The 20,668-nt window shown below is 38.9% G+C and overlaps 1 protein-coding gene across 3 annotated transcripts in view; it reads right to left on the reverse strand.

The window, feature by feature from the left end:
* Positions 1-7,825: 7,825 nt before the first annotated feature.
* Positions 7,826-20,668, reverse strand: part of abch1 (ATP-binding cassette, sub-family H, member 1) — a 34,797-nt gene continuing 21,954 nt past the window's right edge. For all 3 annotated transcript variants that reach the window (XM_030747717.1, XM_030747719.1, XM_030747718.1), the window contains exons 17-20: positions 20,304-20,407; positions 17,009-17,168; positions 14,071-14,175; positions 7,826-12,352 (exon numbers count right to left, since the gene is read on the reverse strand). In XM_030747717.1, the coding sequence (XP_030603577.1) occupies positions 12,246-12,352; positions 14,071-14,175; positions 17,009-17,168; positions 20,304-20,407 (476 nt within the window). In that variant the 3' untranslated portion in view covers positions 7,826-12,245. The remainder of the gene's footprint in view (positions 12,353-14,070; positions 14,176-17,008; positions 17,169-20,303; positions 20,408-20,668) is intronic.

Here is a 20,668-nt window from a genome sequence, read left to right on the forward strand (position 1 = left end):
CCGAATGAAGTGCATTTATATGGCAGGCTAGACCCGCCCATTTTGACTGACACCTCATTCGGCCAATCATGTTAAGAAATGGGTTTCCCAGAGCCAATAATACTCAGAGGGCGTCACGTAGCTTTGTCAGGTGATTTGGTGCAGCCAGTTACATGATTGGCCGAATGACGTGTCAATAAAAATGGGAGGGTCTAGCCTGCCATATAAAAGGGACTACAAACGGCCCGTCACCGGGCCCTTGCCAGTTAAGGGGCTACTACCACAATCGCTGCTGAGACGTCCAGTTTTGTCCAGTTCAGATTAACAGAGGTAAAGCCTAGCAGACAGCCATCAGCCACAGCTGTCTCAGCATAAGTCTAATCTCCTAATAATGCATAACTTTATTGTGTGGGGGGACTGACCCACTTTGGAGCCAGCCTCAAGTGGCCTTAAGAGGAACTGCAGTTTCTTAGAGCTTCCATGTTGGCTTCGTTTTCCAGCCTCAGAGTTTGCTGCTTGGTTAAGAATTAATAAATTGATAATTAAAACATTTGCAGTGTTGGTTTGGCTCACAGATTGAGCAGGAAACAATATGGCACCAGGCTAAATGCAGTGGCACAGACACAAATCTGACAACTCTGCCCTTCGCTGTGTATCTTTCCACACATTCCTGTCTCTTCTTCATAAAATAAATAAATAAATAGTAAAACTCATGATTTAAACAAAGAAACTTGGATTCATAATAAAGACAACTTAGTGACAACAGACAGTTAAAATTTTATATTTGCAATAAATGTGCAAAACCAAAATTCTGACTCTTGTAAATGCAGACAGAAAGAAACTTTTCAGAGATGCAACATGAAAATTATACTTTAAGGAATGAATTAAGATTGTCCTTGGATTGACCTTTGGAGCTTATACATTGCTGATTTGTATTTATTTATTTATTTGTATTGTTTTTTGGAAAAAATCCGCATTTATCATCGGTCAAAAAAAAAGGAAAGGTATCAGTTCTATTTTATTTTTTTAATTAATGCTCATATTAGTAGTTAAAATCAGAGCTATTCAAATAACTTTTGTTTTGCACTCAATATATTCCAAACATACTTCTTCGCAGTAACACTGATAAATTGAATGTGCGCTTGATGTGCCCAAATGCAACCTCAATAAATGCTCTTTATCATATGTTATGAACCTTTTTTTTTTTTTTTGCAAGTTGCCAAATGCAGAAAAATAAGTGTAATGGTATAAATGCAAATGGTTCTGCATATTTGATTTGTAACCCTCTCATTTATCTGCACCAGCAGCAGGAGTACACTAGCTTACGAACCCCAAAGTCTGGGTTTGTGTTTCCTCCTGGTTGCAAACTTTTTGGTATGTTGGGTAAATGTTTGTAACCACTAAACGACAGAAACACGTATAACTCAGAAAAAAAAAAGAAAAAAAATCTGAAATACAATAATGATGATGACAAAACAATACAGTGAGATGGCTTTTAGATAACAAGCTCTGAGTTTTAACTGTAATGAGAGACTTCTGCTGCTGGTTCAATATTGCCCTATGGCAGCTGGGATTGGCTCCAGCCCACCAGAACTGGATGAGCAGAAGAAGATGGATGGATGGATGGATGGATGGAGAGAGAGAGAGAGAGAGAGAGAGAGAGAGAGAGAGAGAGAGAGAGAGAGAGAGAGAGAGAGAGAAAACATTTAACTTACCAAAACTAATCAAGTGGAAGTTTCACTGAGTGGGCAGTGTTGCTGTTACTGAATGTTTTGACAGAGACTGAACTGACTGAACTGACTGACTGAGACAATCTGAGTTTTCTACTTCTGTCCTGATGCTGTTTTGGAAAAAAAAAAAAAAGAAGTAGATTAAAATAACTTTTTCACATGTTGGCCTAAAATCTTATTTTGGCATCAAACTCCTCAGTTACAGCCACGTAAACAGATCTGTTTTCGTCCTGACTTACTTAACTTGATACACGACCACAGAATGATCTAAGTGCCCTAAATCTCCGCAAAAGCATCTGCTCTCGTCCCATGTGATGCTGAATGTGGACAAAGTGTGTGGGACTGCACTAAGGCCAGTCTGTTCTCTGTGAGCACTTTATCCTTTGTTGTTGTTGTGCGATCAGACCAAAACATAGCAACAGCTGGGCTGTGTTCGGCTGCACAAGGCTTCATGGAGAAGTCTTCACTGGTGTGACAGGATTATGTGATAGAAACATGCTGTGCTCATGGGAAGCCAAATATTAAATAACACTACTGTCCCGTGTTTGAGGGGCCGGGCTAAGCACTGTTGTCATGCTGCCATGGTGACAGTAACCATGCACAGGGTAATGTTTACAGAATGTTTAGCATATCACAAAGCAGCACATAGTGTGTGTGTGTGTGTGTGTTTGTCTGTGTGTGTGCTGGTATTACAAGACTGAGCACTTTTGTAATTGGTAGAGTTCAGAATTGCTTTGTGCATGTCTGTGTGTGTGTGTGTGTGTGTGTGTGTGTGTGTGTGTGTGTGTGTGTGTGTGTGCTTTACATTGTGTATTTGATTAACAAACTCAAGCCAACTGGTCATATTGTGAAATGAGGAATTGTGGAATTGGTCCTTCCTAACAACACTGCTTTGTCCCACTGAAGAACCAAATATTATAATTATACAGTAACATTTCTGAGAGTGATTGAGAAAGTTTAATGGGTGGTATTACATACAATATGTTGCAGTATGCACTGTAATTTATTCCAGATGTAAACGAAGCAAACTGAAACTCCTCACTTGGTATCCACTGAAAATGATTGAGAAGAGATGCCCTCTTTCTTGATGGGATTTTAAAATAAAAGCCCCCTGCCTGTATGCATTATAATACTCTAAAAATACAGGCCACAATTAGCATCTTATACATCACTTCGGTAAGACTAGAAAAGTGCAATATAAATGCTGTCCATTTAAAGCTTATAGACTAGCTTTTAATGCATTGTACTTTTTACAATTTTGCCTTTTTAAAATGAGAAAATATCTATTGTTAAACAAAACCCAGCGGTTGTATATTTACTGTGAAACATGCACATCAGCAGTTATTAACTTAACATTAATAAAGCAATCTTGGACTCTTTACACACTTTATAGATAGGTATGCCTGTTCAACTGCTTGTTCATGCAATTATCTAATCAGCAGACACAAGAGCTTAAGCTCTTCTCTCTGCTAATCATTCAGTCACATGGCAGCAACTCAGTGCATTTAGGCATGTGGACATGGTCAAGACAACCTGCTGCAGTTCAAGCAGAGCATCAGAATGGGGAAGAAAACTGATTTAAGTGACTTTGAACGTGGCGTGGCTGTTGGTACCAGACCAGCTGGTCTGAGTATTTCAGAAACTGCTGATCTACTGGGATTTTCCCACACACCCATGTCTAGGCTTTACGGAGAATGGTCAAAAAAGGGGAAAATATCCAGTGAGGGACAGTTCTCTGGGTGAAAATGTCTTGTTGATGCCAGAAATCAGAGGAGAAGACAGCTTCAAGCTGATATGAAGGCAACAATAACTCAAATAGCCACTCAACACAACAAGATATGGAGGTGCCACTCCTGTCAGCTAAGAACAGAATATTGAGACTACAATTTGCATGGGTTCACCAAATGGAAGATTGGAAAAATGTTACCTGGTCTGATGAGTCTTTAGGTGGACATTTAGATGGTAGGGTCAGAATTTGCTGCAAACAATGTAAAAGCATAGATCCATCCTGCCTTGTATCAAGGGCTCAGGCTGCTGCTGGTGGTGTAATGGTGTGGGGATATTTTCTTGGCACACTTTGGGCCCCTTAGTATCAACTAGGCATAATTTAAATACCATATCCTACCTGAGTATTTTTGCTGACCATATCCATCCCTTTATGACTTATAAAAATAACAGTTACAGTTATATTTAGCCAAACTACCAAAGATTTTGACCATAGCTAAAATCACACCGTGTACTTCTGATTACTTTTTTATTTCATCCTATGAATAGAACATGAAACTGTGCTGTCTATGAATCTGACCATGTGGTACGGCTTTTTAGTGAACTAGTGAACCTGTCTCACATTCTTATTCACAAACGGTAAATCACAATTCCTCTGTGTTCTTAGTTTATTTGAAACAATGATACAAATGTGCAGTTCAGACAGTTTCTGTGTCTGAATCTCTTGTGCAGCAATGAAATTGGAGCTACTGAAGAACCCCTGACATGATAATGACATTTCAGATTTGGCTTCCTGCTGCTCCCACAGAGATCAAACAGGATGAGTTAGACCTTTAGCAAACTGAGTCAGTAATGATTTAGTGGCAAACTTAAAAAAGGAGAGTGACTTATTACAGACTAGAGTTTAATGCTCATTAACAAAGCACTCAGCATGGTGCTGGTTACAATCCTGTGAAACTCGGGACTGAATATCTCAAGCAGCCCTCATCGGATTTCAGTAAGTGAATAGGGGAATTAAAAAAAAACCTTTTTTCTCTTAAATTTACATCTGTTTCAAATCAAACAGGAAAACAGAATGTGTAGCTCCAAAGACAACGCCTTCATTTTATCCTTTTATAGCCACTGTAAACCAGTACATTGACTACTGTACAACATGTACATTGATAAGACATATCTACTGGACAAGACATTAGACAGTCCATCCAACAGACGACATCATTTTCTGCTGTAAATATCTCTTCTGTGCACTCTTCCAGATTGATTAAACTGATAGTGGTTAATGCAGCTTTTATTTGGTTTCATCTGTTCTGGGTTTGCTGATTGTGTCCCATTTGAGGAGATGAAATCATCCCCCGCATGACTGCATCTCCTTAAATCATAACTTTTATTGCCACGTGCACCACTATGTATGTATCTAATTCACTGCATTTCTCCTGTTTTATTGCCCCTTTGTTAACTGGGACAGCAGTTAATTTGAGGCAAGGCCTAATTTCAAGCTAACTTAAAGAATAAAACATGGAACATTTTGTGAGAATAAACATATGACGAGTCTCAAAATGATTAGAGGTAATGTCAAACAGATGTGTACAGTTGTAACCTGAATTCTGCTTCATTTAAAGTTTGACAAACTTTGCAACATCTGGATCAGTTACTTTGTTTACTCAGAGTACCTTTTTACCATGTTTGACTCCCATTGTTACAAATGTATCTGTACATTTTGTTCACATTGCATCATATATATGTATGTATATTTGTGACTGAGTTGCACTCAGCATGGCAACACAAAGGCTATAGTCCTCCATCACTTTGGGTGTCATTGCACATAATTGCAGAGTCACTGACAGTAATTAGGTAGTACACCAAGCTCACCAATGCCTGTAATCGACTGTGGAGAGACAACCAGTCTCCCATTTCACACTGAACTGAAGGACTGTTTTAATAGCAGCCTGTCAGTGAGGGTGTTATCTGTTTTCCAGAGGTTGCATTATGAGGTGTACACCCTAGTTGAAATGTTAGACTCAGAGCAGAATGAGTGTACATGAGATGATCAGCAATTAAGACTGAAAAGAAAATTGTGTGGGGAGTTTCACAACTGAAACTGCACATCACACAAGCACATATGGTGCATTTGAAACATGCACTTCTTGAAGGAAACATCATTTATTTTTGATTGTAAATAAAGATGAGCTAACAGAACTGCTACTAATAATAATAACAGGAAGAAGAAAAATTTCTTTTCTTTTAAGCTGTAAAAACAAATGTTTTCAGTATTAATATCTGGATTTTAGCTCCATTTATCTTTTGATTATGGTTAAAGTTCATATTTGTGTATTTATTTTCATGCTTCATGAAAGCTAATTTAAGTGACTTTGAATGTGGCATGGTTGTTGGTGCCAGATGGATCAGTCTGAGTATTTCAGGATCTACTGAGATTTTCCCACACAACCATCTCCAAAAAAAGAGAAACTATCCAGTGAGCAGCAGTTCTTTGGGCAAAAAATGCCTTGTTGATGCCAAAGGTCAGAGGAGAATGGTCAGTTGCTTCATGCTGACAGGAAGGCAACAGTAACTCAAATAACCACTTGTTGCAACCAAGGTATGCAGAGGAACATCATGTCAAACACAGGGTGCTGATGTAAAAATAAAAAAAATGAGGCTACAATTCACACAGACTCACCAAAATCAGACAAAAGAAGACTGGAAAAGCACTGGCTGGCCTGATGAGTCTCAATTTTTGCTGAGACATTTGGATGGTAGGGTCAGAATTTGGCAAAAACAACATGAAAGCATCAACAATATCAACAGTTCAGGCTGATGGTGGTGGTGTAACGGTGTGGGCTCCTTAGTACCAACTGAGTATTGTTTAAACACCACAGCCTCCCTGAGTATTGTCGCTGATCATGTCCATCCCTTTATGACCACAGTGTACCCACCTAACGATAGCTGCTTCCAGCAGGATGACTCAAATCATCTCAAACTGGTTTCTTGAGTCTTCAGTTTCAGTTGAGTCTTGAGTTTCTTGTCAGTGAGTTTACTGTACTCAAATGGCCTCCACAGTCACCAGATCTCAACCCAGTGGATCACCTTTGGGATGTGTTGGAACATCATAGATGTGCAGTTGACAAATCTGCAGCCACTGCGTGATGCTGTCGTGTCAGTATGAACCAAAATCTCTGAGGAATGTTTCCAGCATCTTGTTGAATCTGTGCCAATCACAAAACTTTATTAGGTACACTTGTACTAGCAAGGTGTATCTAATAAAGTGTCTTGTGAATGGATATTAAGCACCAAGGAACAGCTGTGCACATAGAATTTACACAAATTTTTCTCAAAAAACTGCACCAAAGGCTGGTGTCTAAGTGTCACCGACAGACAGGAGATACAAGATAAAAAGCTGAGAAGTTGCTGAGAGATGAACTAATGCATTGTTGAGTTTGGCAGTGTGTGCTCAGCTTCAAGCCAATATATCAAACAATGACAGCTTTTTGTGTCAAAGCCAGTTATGTAATATCTGGTACAAAGCCAAAATCTATGGCAGTGTGCACACCAAAGAAAAACAGCATCAATGCAGATGTTCATTTTTGAAAAGAGGCTGAATCATCCATTCTGTTGAGATTAATGTAGAAAAAAAAAAATGTAAAAAAATTAACATTCCATGGTTAAATTCATGTCTTAAATTGACCTGGATTCATGTTTTGACTTGTAATACAAAGGATGTATTTTGATCTAATTTATATTATTTTTTTATTTCTTTTTTTGCAGTTCTGTAAATAAACTTTTGCCCTCATGCAAGAACTACACAAATGTGGCTGCAAAGCAGTCTGCTGACAGCTCATACACAAATATGTTTGAATATGTTTAATGAAAGAAACATTTGTGCTCAGATTGTAAACCAACACAAGCATGCACGGACTCATTATCCCCCATAAACACGAAGAATGGCCCATGAGGCATGCTTACCACACACAGTCATGTTTCCAGCACTTCAGAGGAAATTCATTAATTTCCCTAAGACTCAGCCTAACCCCATCCTTTAGGCTTAGATTTTTCTTTATTTATGTTATGGGGACTCATGTTTCTGGTCCACAAAGGGAGGCGAGCCCCGTCAATGTGACTGAATAAACAAATGAAAGCCCTGACAACATGAATCTACTGCAAACAAAGACGCACAGAGTTCAAACAGTCAACTGATCAGGTAAGGATACAGGACATGATGGGGTCACCGCCATCACTAAGGTAACAAACACAGTGATGCAAGCATGAAGTCATTGAGTAAATCTGTCGTCCATGGCCTTCGGGTGTTTTCGTAACCACAGGAATTGCGGGGATTTTATAGGCACTGAATAAAATCTGGCACGGCTCCGAGATTCAGAAGAACGAGACAAAGGGAGGATTTTTCAGCCGCGTTTATTGTATGAGAATAAATGAATGCAGACACGCTTGTCCGCTATCACAGTGCATAAATGTCACAACACAGGAGTGTAAATGCTTTACATGCCCTTTAGGGAGAGACAGCGGAGGTAGAGTTTGGAGCAGAGAGGATGTGATTCATCCTGGCAGCACAAACCTTCATAACATTGTTTACATGAACTGCAATATTCCAACTACAAAAAGACTAAACTTTGAATAAGAGTTGGCTACTTCTAATCTAACTGTGGAAGTGAGTTGAAGAAAAACTTTCAGGCGTGCATTCGCTGTAAAGCCCCTGAAAAACCGGTTTAAAATTTCTTAACAGCGTGAAATATTTTTGATGCGATAATTGGTGATCAAATGTGCCTGGGTGTTTTGTTTGTCATAGTGCAGCTAATCTGCTTTCTAAAGAGCATTATGGGTGTTTGGTCAGATTTGACTGATGGTGGCTTGGCAACATAGACAACAAAACAACTGGAGTCACTTGCATGTAAAAATTGCAACATGTCTGATTTGTGCAATCCTTCCTCATGGCATGCCCACTTCAAACCAAAAAAAAAAAAAAAAAGTAGGCACAGATATACTGACTGATCAAGATAAACTGAGAAAACACATTTTTAGAATAAAGGAAATCAGACATTTCAAGGCATTATGTGTGATAAAGAGCAGCCATTACTCTCAGCAGGTTCTCTCAGAGAGTACTTAGCAAAGCTGCACAGGCTGCAAAGCTGACGTTAGCGTGCAAACATACGTTTAATGACTCTGCAGGATGTTAAGAAGATATCGTGTTTACGATATTCACTGTTTTAGATTAGCCTGTTAGCAAGCAGATTGTAAAAGCGGACCCAAGAAACTGACTTTTTATTTTGTTGCTCCGTAGTCTTCTTGAAAGGTCAGGGAATCACTGTTATTGCAGTTCATCCACAGGTAGCATGAATTTGCATGGCAAACAGCACAGAAATCCATACAGAACATATTAAGATATTTCAAAATCAACAAAAAAATACAATTCTCTTGGTGGCGCAGAAATAAAGGTCAGCGGATCGTCAAAGTAGAATACATCATAATGAAACCAGGAATAGCTAGAGAAAATTTCATGACGATAGATTTTTGGTCTAAAGTGAATGACTAATCAAGCGATTTGGCCACTGTTGATCCACATCCTTCTTGCAAAAGACTAAAATATTTAAATTAATAAGCCATGATGTACCGCACTTTTATTTAGCACTACGGGACCAAAACAGGAGAACCCCTATTTATTAAATCACGTCCTTCGGTTGGATAACTGCAGTTCCTGTAAACCTTATAAGATGGAACGACATGCAGACCTTTGCTTAGATGTTTGTTTTTACATATTATTTAGCTGGTCTTGTAGGTATATTTCCAACTGAAAGCAAATGTAAGTAGTGGACATAAGGTCATCCCTCAGTAATGGATGCAGAGCACTTTTGAACAAAAATCATTTTTATACAGATCAAAGAGAGTTTTTGGCAAAAATGTCTCAGCTGTCCAAGAACAAAATAAACAAAAAAGCATCTTCACAGAATCAGCAACAGTTTCACATAAGCTGCACCGATTTTAGCAGAGACTGTCCACCACTTTAAAATGATTTTATATAAAGATACATTATCATGTGATGAAAGTCAACCGAGGCACAGAGGTAAGAATATGAACAGAGCTACAGTATATCCTCACAGTTTGGCAAAATACAGTAAAGTCCATTTAGGAATCGTCTGAAGATCGTAGAAAACTGTTTCTATAAGACCAAGTAGAGGTCACCACTCTACTTCTACCAATCAAGAACACAATGTCCCCTAAACTGTGCGACAGGAACACCAGTGAATGTACAGCAGAGCAACAAGAGCAGATTTACAGCGCAGGAAAATCTTAATACACAGCATGGTGCATGTACATCATCATCATTAAAACATAATGTAATCCAGCACAAAGCGGGCAGAGGGATTTACAGACATTTAGATTCATTATTTATCCTGTTACTGGATATATTAATAATATAACTGCCATTACCAGCACTGTTGCATCATGGGTACCAAAACATTATGCATCAGTAAGTACGTGTTTTTAGATCTATAGGATATTAAAAAAAAAAAATTAAAAATTAAAAAAATAAAATAAAATCTGATTTATTAAGCATTAATGAATGTAAACATTTCCAAAACTTTCCAAAACTGCTGGTTTAGTGGCACAACATGATGTTGGTTTAGTGGGCCCATGAGAGGTTTTTATATTTAAAGAAAAAGTTTGATATTTTGGGAAATAGATAAAAAGATTAAGTTATTTATTTTTTGCTGAAAAAGATACAATGTGTTAAGCATTAAACTTGTTTGTATGCAAATTTAGTTATTTTTGGACTGAGTCTGGCTGTTTTCCTGTTTCCTGTCTTAGTGCTAAGCTAAGCTAACTGTTACTGGTTGTCACTTCATTATTAAAGCAGTTTTCATTTATCCCTGTTAATAGGCCTTTCCCCCCCAGTATGTCAAACTATTCCTTTAAAGGTAGGATGTTAGGGGAAATGGCAGGCAGCTCACTAGTTTACACTTAAATTATCCCTCTGCAGTGCATCTATGCAAAGCTTACAATGTAGTGGGCAACACGGTTGCCAGCATTTATACCTATGCAGATGCATCAGTGCAACATGTAATTACATTTCTAGGGAGGTGCACATCAGGTTATGATGCACCTATGGTGTAGATTTAACACAGAACCTACTGTATAAGAGATAAGACTGTCCTGTTTTATATAGCACAGCTGATATCTTTTACAAAAAGAGTGCAAATTTTTCCAACTCAGCTTTACCACATTATTTAATGTTTGTTAATACTTCATTTAAAAAAAAAGGTCAAAAGTAAACAAATCCTGTCTCTAATTAGAAAAATACCCCCCCAAAATAAAGATTGGTATCTGTTGTAGGATGCCAAAGCATCCCGAAGAGTCATTTCAAAATTTAAATGTCTTCATTGCAGATTATTTCTACATAAAAAAGGAAGGAAAACCAAGCTTTCTGACTCTAAACACCTCATTTCTGCATTTTTCTTTGATTTTTCTTCCCTTTTTTTCACCACACAGTACAAAACACCCTCTCCACGACATGCTGAATCCAAAAACAGCATCACTCATAATCTGTACTATTGTTAAAGATTAATAAACAAAGTATCAAGTCTGAGCGATTTAAATGTTTGTGTAAAAAATATAACTGAATGGATTAGTAAAGCTATATATACCAGCGAGAAGAAATCTGTCCAACAACCTCCACTCTGTCCCGCAAAGTAGAGAGAAATAATAATTAAAAAAAAAAAGATACAGTACCAGTACTTTCCCATCACCAATCTCCTCCTACAAGAGATACAGGCACACACACACACAAAAAAAGAAACCCATAAAGAAAACTTTCAGGCTGAACTGACAACAATTATGCGCCTCTACGTGACGATTTTTCAGCACCTGGTAACACGGCAAGATGAAACACAGTTACCACTTCCTGTCAAGTCATAACTAGACAGGATATAAAACTGAACACAAAAGCAAGCAGACAGCAAAGACGGTGTTTCTGTGGGAATGGGTGAGAACTTTCTGAGCAACATGATGCAATCAGCACTTTAAAAGCTAGTCCCATGACATTACGTAACAATCGTCTTCTCGGGTTTTCTGCTTGGAAAACATTTTCACATTTTCTTGTGGACAAAAAAATCCTTTGTTGTGCTAAGATTCTTCTTTTTTAAATCTAAAGTTCAGTAAATTTTCCTTTATAATGCAAATATATGTAAGGTAGACAGTATATACTGTATGTACAAAACCAGTGTCCTACATTTACATTCAGTACATTCACAATTTTTTCCTCTTTTTCCCCCAAAATGGGATTCTTCACCTGTCAAATAAAGAGTATTAAAGACAAATCTCTAGTAGCATGAAGACTCAAGGCAAACAAAAATTTGAATAAGTGACCATGAACTGGGACATGGCCGTTCGGATGGTGTGGCGTTAAAAGAAGCTGCAGATAGAAGTGAAACAAATTAGAAGACTGCACACGATCCCGATATAACACACAGTATCGTGTGTATTTCTATGTGCAGAATCTCAAACTGCCACTTGTATTTAAACAGGCCAAAGCAGCTGCTGCAGGATCAGATAGCTGGCGAGGGGACCCCAAGAGTGTGAATATTTGTAAGTGTGTGTGTGTGTGTGAGAGAGATAATTTGGAGGAGGGAAACTGATGCATTCAACCCATCAGACCATTAAATGACAGTGAACGCACCCCCCTCCCCTTTCCTTGCTGTTGTCCCAGTCCATCCACATGCAGGAGGCCCAAGTGAACCGCTGACTTGGGGACTTCACCTGAAAGCTTCACCCTATTTCTAAGGGACGCTCTGTGGGGTGAGGCTGTCACGTCCGCAGCTTTAAGATGACTGTCGCCAGGATGAGGAAGAAAGTGTTCCAGCCCAGGGTGACAGCAAAGCCTCGCCACACCATCATCCGAGACAGACCCCAGCCTGGTGAGAAGATTTATGTTTATATTTACTATGTGGATTAAAAAAAATAGTGGACACAGAAACTAAGCCAGTGCGTGGACAAAGCTGATTATTACTGTATTTATAAAAGTTTTGATTAAAAAGTTCTGAGACTGCACCTATAAGAAAGCAAAAAGTGTACTCCCTCCCTTCAAGGTTATCTCCTTATGCAGTTCCGCACCTCTCCCAGAGTTCATGCTAGTTTTTAGATTAAATCCTTAGAGTTTCATTCTAACCACCTTATATTTGTGATTTGTGCAGAGAGCTGCTGAGGAGCATCAGTGGGAGCTGGGTTTCCAGCTGCATCTTAGAGACCAACGTTTTGGCTGTACTCTGCACTCTCAGCACATGAAGAAGAAATGTCAGATCGGTTGTGCAAAAAGAAGCATGCTTTAAATTTTTTTTTATATATATGCATTTACAGTGTTCTGCCAAAACAGATTCAAGTTGGAAGTTGCTGACTTGCAAATGCACGACTGCAAGGGGTCAGACTGGACTTTCAGGGAGCAATCTAAAAAAGGGCAAGACCGTCGAAAGAGTCACAGTGTTGTGATGTAAATCAGGGATGATTTTTGCTTCTTTTTTTTTATAGCTGCTCTCTGAACTTTTTTTTGATTTGGGTATTAGTTTTCCAAAACCTTACTAACTTAACCCCTTTAGAAAAAACACAAAACAGGGCTTTATAATAAGAAAAAAGCATATAACTGGGAAACAACATGTCCTGATCAAGGATGATGTGTTTTGGTCATTTACTGAATAGAACGTATCAATATTCACTGAAAAAAAAGAACAAAATGACTCAAATATGCAGCTTAAACTCATTTAAAGTTGACCTGTTATGCTAATTTCCATCTCCATATTTATAGGACTCTATTAGACTTGGTTTGCATGATTCACATTTCAAAATAATCCTCCTACTATATCTTATACCAGGCCCATTAGTTCAGCCTCTGTTTTAAACAAGCTGTTGTAGCTCTTTTTACATTAAGCCAGCTTTCCTCTGATTGGCTTCCGTTTGAAAGCCTGGTTTCAGGCTTTCAAAAAAGTGTTTAGAGCAGACTGAAGCCTGAACTTTATTCCACAGGGATCTCTTATACATATGCTGACCTCATTATCTGCCATGTTTAATATGAACTTACACCATTGGAAAAAATTAAGAAAATAATAAGATGCATAATAGATTCACAGTAAATCTGGGTCTGAGTTTATAGACATTTTGTGTGAGATTAAACAGTCACTGAGTCCAATCAGCAAATGCGGCCGGATGAAGCTGCAGATTCCAAGTTTAAAGAAAAAAAGAAAGTTGCAGTTCATTTTCTAACTGAACTCTGACATTGTTGACTTGTGCCCGTCAGAATTCTTCCACTGCACCCAAATGATAAGGCCTTCAAACAGGAAATGACTCCTCTGACTTCCTCTGTATCACATAACATGAGGGGAGCTCGTGCTGTCGTCAGGTCTTATTGTTCAGAGGTCAACAGGAGGAGAAAAGATTGGGAGACAGAGTGAAACCACTACACCTCCTGGGAGATGAGTTACACTGGATCCAGAGCTGATTAATGATTTAGACGACTGGGTCTGTTATGCACAACGTAATCATCTGAGCCGTGCACATGCATCTAACTTCCACACCCTACCAACACACCAGATGGGCAACTCATGACGTTAACCTGCTGATGTGTAATGTGCGTAAGCGTTACCTCTGTACATGATACAGCGAAGGGCTTCTGAGGCGTAGGTCTGAGGAAGCACCAGGCTAAGGTAGCGGAGAGGATACGGGATACACTCCACGGGCCAGATGATACCTACATCGCAGGACAGAGAAGACACTGTGTCAGACGTGGGTAAGATATCATTTACACCCCCTGCAGGAATGCTTTGTGTCTGGATTCTGATAACAAGCAGGCTATGAAGCATTTAATAATCTCCCCTCTCTCTTTTTTTTTTTACAGTCCAAATTAGGTTCAAAGTTCAGTCGCTGAGCAGCTGAAAAACTAATCTCACTTCATGGTGCATTTAGCAGCTCTTCTCCAGCAATCAGTTCATCAGCACATGAATTTTGCTTTGAATTGCAGATGTCCAGAATTCCATCTTTTTCTAAGGAAATCTGGAAATAGATGGAAATAATGTGATATGGCTGGAATATCCAGAGCAGAACAGAAACAAAAGGAACACTGTGGTGAGATTTTCTTCACTGCTGTTTCCATCCTTTTAGGCCATAACACCAAGAAAGAAAAAGTCTTTAAAGAATTTCTTAGTATTCTGTGTGGTTTGACATCACAGGCAAATATTTTACAAATATGCAGAATAAGTATTACATTCTCAAAAAAAAAAAAACTCATTAGGAATGTCGGTTTTCTGTTTTTGTTGTATTTTGTGGTTGTGTTTTCTTAGATTTCCTTACAGTTTAGATCCTCAGTTTGTTGTTGTTGATTGGTGTTTTGTTATTAGTTATTTGTATGTTGTTCCGGTTTCCTTTTGTTCTGGGGCCTATTCCGGGAAGCATGTTCAACAAACTGGATGAGACATTTTACATGAAGAATGCAGATCATGTCGGGAAAATGAATCCATTATGAACAGATCTGGGCTGGATGAGCTGGAAAATGACTGGAGCCTAAACTGGATCTGGATCTGGTCTGAACCCGTGATCCTGATCCGTTTGGATCCTCCTGCTGTGCAGGTGGACTCGGACACAGTTTGCAGATCCGTTATAGAGCCTATGATCACCAATTTAGCTGATTTTCAGTGGAAAATATGTCAAAATTCATACTCTGAATTTCAGACACCAGAACTTTCAAAATGCTGACAACATTTAAGTCACTTTAAATCCATTTAGTTCAGTTTTCAAGTCTTAAAATCACTTCAGTTCATCTCTAACATTCACATCTGATCGTTTTGCAGCAACTTTATGAATTAGGAGATGAATCGGCGTGTCAGACAGGCGGTTCAGGTGCAGCAGGAGGGGAGTTTGTTGGATAAAACCTGCCAGCGAGCAGGTTAGGATCACAGAGTCTGTTACCCTGGTAGCTGACTCAGAGTTGGAGTTAGCTCTCCTTCTGGAGCTGCAAACCCGAGTATCCCTCATTTTAGGGTTAACAGACCCAGAGTAGTTAGCTAAACCTGCCCCGTGTTTGTGTTCCGGTGTGTTTGTCCCGGTGTCTTGGCCCTTTTCTGTGTTTCATTCCCTTCCCATTGTTTCCTTGTGTGTGGTGTTTAGGTTCCCTTTCCCGTAGCTTTAGAGTTTAGTTTTCCCTGTGTTTTCCCTTAGTGTCCCTCCCTTGTGTTGTGGTGTCTCTTGTGTCTGTTTCCCCAGGATGTATGTTATTTCTTGTGTGGTTTCAAGTCTGCGTTTGTATCTTGTTTGCTCACTTCCTGTTTTATTTTGACAGTTCTGTGTTCCCTGTGCTTTGTGTTTAATTTTGCTTCCTCTGTGTTGTTATTAGTTTCATTAGTTTCACCTGTGGTTCCCTGCTGATTACCTAGTGTGTGTATTTAAGCCCTGTGTGTTCCCCAGTTTAGTGTTTTGTCCGCATTTTCTCCGAGGCTTGTAATTGTTATGTTGTTCAGCCTCGGATGAGATTCTGTTGTTTTTTGTAACGCTTTATAACGCTTTTGAGTTTAGCTCAGCTCTGCTTTGCGTCCTGCATTTGGGTCCAAACCTTCCTGCCACACAGCCGAACCATGACAAGTATTTTAATTGTGAATCATTAACTGGGACAGACTTCTTTTTCTTTTATTTTTTTTAAAGCAAATTAGGCTCGTATCATCATGATCAAATGAATAGCAAGCATGTCAAAAAGTGTTACATGCCTCACACTGAAATAAAACAAATTTATCTATTCTCCCATCCTTCAATTTGACTATTTCTGGCATGTTTTGTTTGTTTTTATGGGATTCTATGGCCCTTGGGAAGACTAGCAACCACTTTATGGAGCTACTGGGATGTTAAAAGAAGTCTGATACGATATGTGTTGTGGTCCTGGGTCTGGGACAGAGTTTTTTGTTTCATGACTACTTGATTTTTGGTTATTGTTTATTCAGTATTCCTGCATCTTGTGTCAAATCTGCACTCTGACAGAAGAGAAATGTCAGAACAGTTGTGAAAAAAGGACCTTCTGTCATGTACCGCTGTGGCCGGCAGGTTGAGGACCCCAAAGCAGAATGTAACTTTACTTCAGTTTTTATTGCTGGGACATACGACTCTCAGAACTGGACCAGGCCAGCAGCATGAACTAGAAAACTTACTATTAACTAAAAGTTCAAACTGACAGAGAAGAGCACAGTGGGAAGAAACCCAATGATGAGGACCTGACAATGAACAGAGGAAAACTCAGGGCTTAAATACAAACACAGGATAATGAGAGGATTGGGAACAGGTGAGAACACAGCTGGGAATAATTAACCAAGACAAGACAAGAGGAAGCAAAACTGGACAAGAAGCACATGGGATGAGGGACCAGCAAAGTAAAACAGGAAACAGGTCGGCACGGGCAACGCTTATTTGTACGACCTACACACAGGCTTACACCCAGTTCACAACAAGGGGTCTTAATCAGATTCAATGATGCTCCAGTAATCAGATACCTACTGTGCTGTTTAAGGCACTACACACTCACAACAGTCACTCTCACTCCTTACCACTGAGGATGAGGTTGGGGTAGAAGATGCCCAGTGCGGCCTGGTTGGCGCTCTGCTCATCGTCAATTGCAGATGAGATCACGAGGCCAAATGAGATGCCTGTGATACCCTGCAGCACGATCAGAATTATGACGAGCACCAAGGAGCCTTCATTAGGTATCTGCAGAGAGAGAGAGAGAGAGAGATGAAGCATAGGGGTGAGTAAAAGATAACTAGCTGGAGTAAGTTGAGGGTATTTTCACACGCAAACCAGACACAGACCTAAAAGTAGAGAAAAATAGGGTGAGATGAAGGAAGCCAGGAAAACTAGGCAAACAGGTAAGGCCCTTCCATCAGATAATTACTGCAGTGATTAATATGTTTTGGATGGCAACAGGTTATTTAACCCTAACTGATGCAGTGAGTAGCTTCTCATTTTTATGCAACCATGTCAGAAGACATATCCTGTGGTTGTGAAAAAGATGTTGGTCTGTTTCAGAAGGGTTCGATTATTGGCCTGCATCAAGCAAAGAAAACAACTAAAGAAGTGAGAGCTTTTCCGCATGTGCTGTGTGAAGAGAAGTATTGGGGCTAAACAGCTGTGTAGCATTAAGAAAACCACTTATCAGTGAGGCTAATTGGAAAAAAAGGCTTCAATTTGCTGCGGAGCATAAAGATTGGACTCCGGAGCAACAGAAAAAACGTCATGATCACAGATTTGCCCTGTTCAAGACTGATGGGTGTATTGGCATAAAAAGAGAGAAACAAGATAACCTTATCTTGTAAAATATGTTACAACTTTCTATACACTGGCAGTAAATGTGTTTTCTAAAAATATTTTAACAGTACTGTTTTTAACCTATGTTGGTTGCCTTATGTTTGCATCACAGGATTAATGAAGAAGCTATAGGTATGGAAAACCAGAAACAACAACCTTAAGGATAGATTTAAAAAAAAAAAACTGTTGCAAAGCATGTTTGATGGACATGAAATGATGCCGGTGCTTGCTCAGTCCTTGCTGCATGCTCTCTCCCAAAATAATGCATAAAGGAGAACACTTATATGTGACTGTTAAAGGGGAATTCCACTATTTTATTACATCAGCATTGTCACTGATTGACAAACAAGCCACTCCAGCCACAAGCAGGCCAAAATAAAGGCAGGGCAGAGTGGGTCGTCACAATATAGACCAGTGAAATGGTCCTGTGATGTTAACGTGGGAAGTTATTAAGCATTAAAGTGCGGTGTGTATAATCAGGTCCTGCAGAAAGAGTTTAACTGTCCATCACATGCCTGTAATGTTACAGGAGTGCAATAATAAATCACCTGCAGTGATTATGAGGACTCTGAATCAGTGGAGAACTCTTTTAAGGAACTCAGTAAAATGTGGGAGGATGAGATGAAGAGAAATGAGGAAAACAGATTAATAAAAAAAAAAAAAAAAAAAAGCACCTTGATGTTCTGGACTTATCTTCAGCCAAAAATACCACAAGAAATGGAAATAAATTTGGTTGGGAGTGTAAACAAGATATGAAACTTTTCAAAATCACATAAGAAGAGCGAAACAGAGACTAGAAGTCTGGCCTCAAAAGATTCCAGGTGATAAGCCTCTTAATGAAAACATGTGCGTGTCAGTGCCCTCCTCGGAGTGTTAAGACACTTCCTGTCTCCCCTGACAACGTGCAAAAATAAACCTGCACCAAGAGACCACATGACCACACGGTTGCCACAGCAATCAAGGGCTGTTGTTGTGGCGATCCCGCAGTGATCCTTGGATACGGCCAGAGCGGGAAGTGATTTATGGAGCGGTGGGCTCTTTGGACTTGAGCACCTTAATTAACACACACACACACACACACACACACACACACACACACACACACACACACACACACACAGAGGAAAGCAAGTCCCTGCATGGACTAAGCACACACACATTTATACTATCTGTAGTTTCTTGTCTGTATTGATTCCATGCTTATGTCTATCGATAATCAATAGTGAACCATCTGTGTGTTGTGTATGTTCCTACTGATTTATTATTCTAGCCGCGGTTATTATAGTTAACTAAAACTAAACTACTTGTCACACGTTAGTTAATGGCAATCAAAATAAAAAGTAAACTTGCAAAAAAATTAAACAATGTTGGGTACTTGCAAAAATAAAAATAAATAAAACAGAAATAAACAGAATGTGTCTGATGCATCTGTTTACTGAGACAGGGGCGTCTGCAAAACTGTGAGTCAAGTGTTTATATTTTAATACCTAACCTGATCTTCTTGGGATCAAATTTCATTGGTCCTCAAAGTTATAAAATGGCAAATAGCCAAGTAAGCCTGCAACATGTGCCACATGTTTCATCATGTCAGTGACTCTGCATTAAATCTAAAGGCACAATATGGTAGCTGGTGCACCAAGCAGCCACTACTTTCTTTCTATGTGTGTTTTTGTGTGTGTGTGTGTGTATATATTATATATATATATATATATATATATATATATATATATATATATATATATATATATATATATATATAAATAAAATAGTAGCTGAACTCTACATGGAGCATTACAAGAAAGTGGAAAGTGGCCTACATATCATATTTCTTCTCCAGTAGCCTGCACACTATTTTGTAGTGGAAAAAAAAGATATATGCCTATCTTGAAAAATAGAGGTAAATTAAAGCTATTTGGTGGCTACAGTGTATCATTATAATCAAATTATGACTTGAATCCACTGCAGGTAAAATCTGATTTTTGATGATGTAGTAAAAATGCAAATGAAGAGTGTAAAAGGTCTGCCTGGCTGGTGAGGCATTAACCTTCGGTACGTCAGAGCAGCTCCCTGCATGTCGAATGAAGCCATGTCAGAGGCTGTTTTAGAAAGCAAAGAAAGTCTCCCTTACACAATAGCTTTGTAAAGAGCAGAGGAAATATCACATGTTTCAGCCTAAAGACTTAAACATTAAGTGACAGCGTTGTGGTCTCAGTAAAGGTTAAAGAGGATTGACCCTGTGGTCCGGCTTTCCAAACACTTATTGACATTACACTGCCTGAAAGCAAACACAGAAAATCAATTAAGCAAACAGTGAGGTGACATCTGTTATACTTCGAGGTAAAAATAAAAGTGACCTTTGTTTATATAACCAAACTGTTCTTTAGGCTTCTATTTTTATCATTCATTTCCTCTGCTGCTACTTTCTTCCGTGCTGACTTCATTCTCGCCGCTACAAAGGCTCATTCTCTAATCGAAGCTTCATTTCACCATGTCTGTATTTGGGTATTTGCATTTTCTTTCTGGTTTTATGGCTTCTACCTTAAAGACGAGCAGTATCATGAGAAGTAGCAGGATGATCTGAACGCTGATGACAAACAGCTGAGAGAAGAGGTGAGCCAGCATCGTCTCCAGAGAGCTCACACCTGGCAGAAACAGAGAGAGGGAATTCATTGCATTGATTAAAATAAAATTGGATGGTATTTACACATTTTACACTTACACAGTGTTGGATTTAACCTTTAGACCTGCAAGGATTAGTCACACAATAGAAAATGAAACATGTTTTAACTGAGTAATTGTTTAGGTAAATTTCCAAGTATATAGTAAACTCAGTGATATCTGTATCTATAACACATTCGTTATAATTACAAATGTTCAATTAAAGATTAATATTAAGTTGCTAA

The sequence above is a fragment of the Archocentrus centrarchus genome, chromosome 15 (genome assembly GCF_007364275.1).
Source record: "Archocentrus centrarchus isolate MPI-CPG fArcCen1 chromosome 15, fArcCen1, whole genome shotgun sequence".
NCBI lineage: Eukaryota > Metazoa > Chordata > Actinopteri > Cichliformes > Cichlidae > Archocentrus > Archocentrus centrarchus.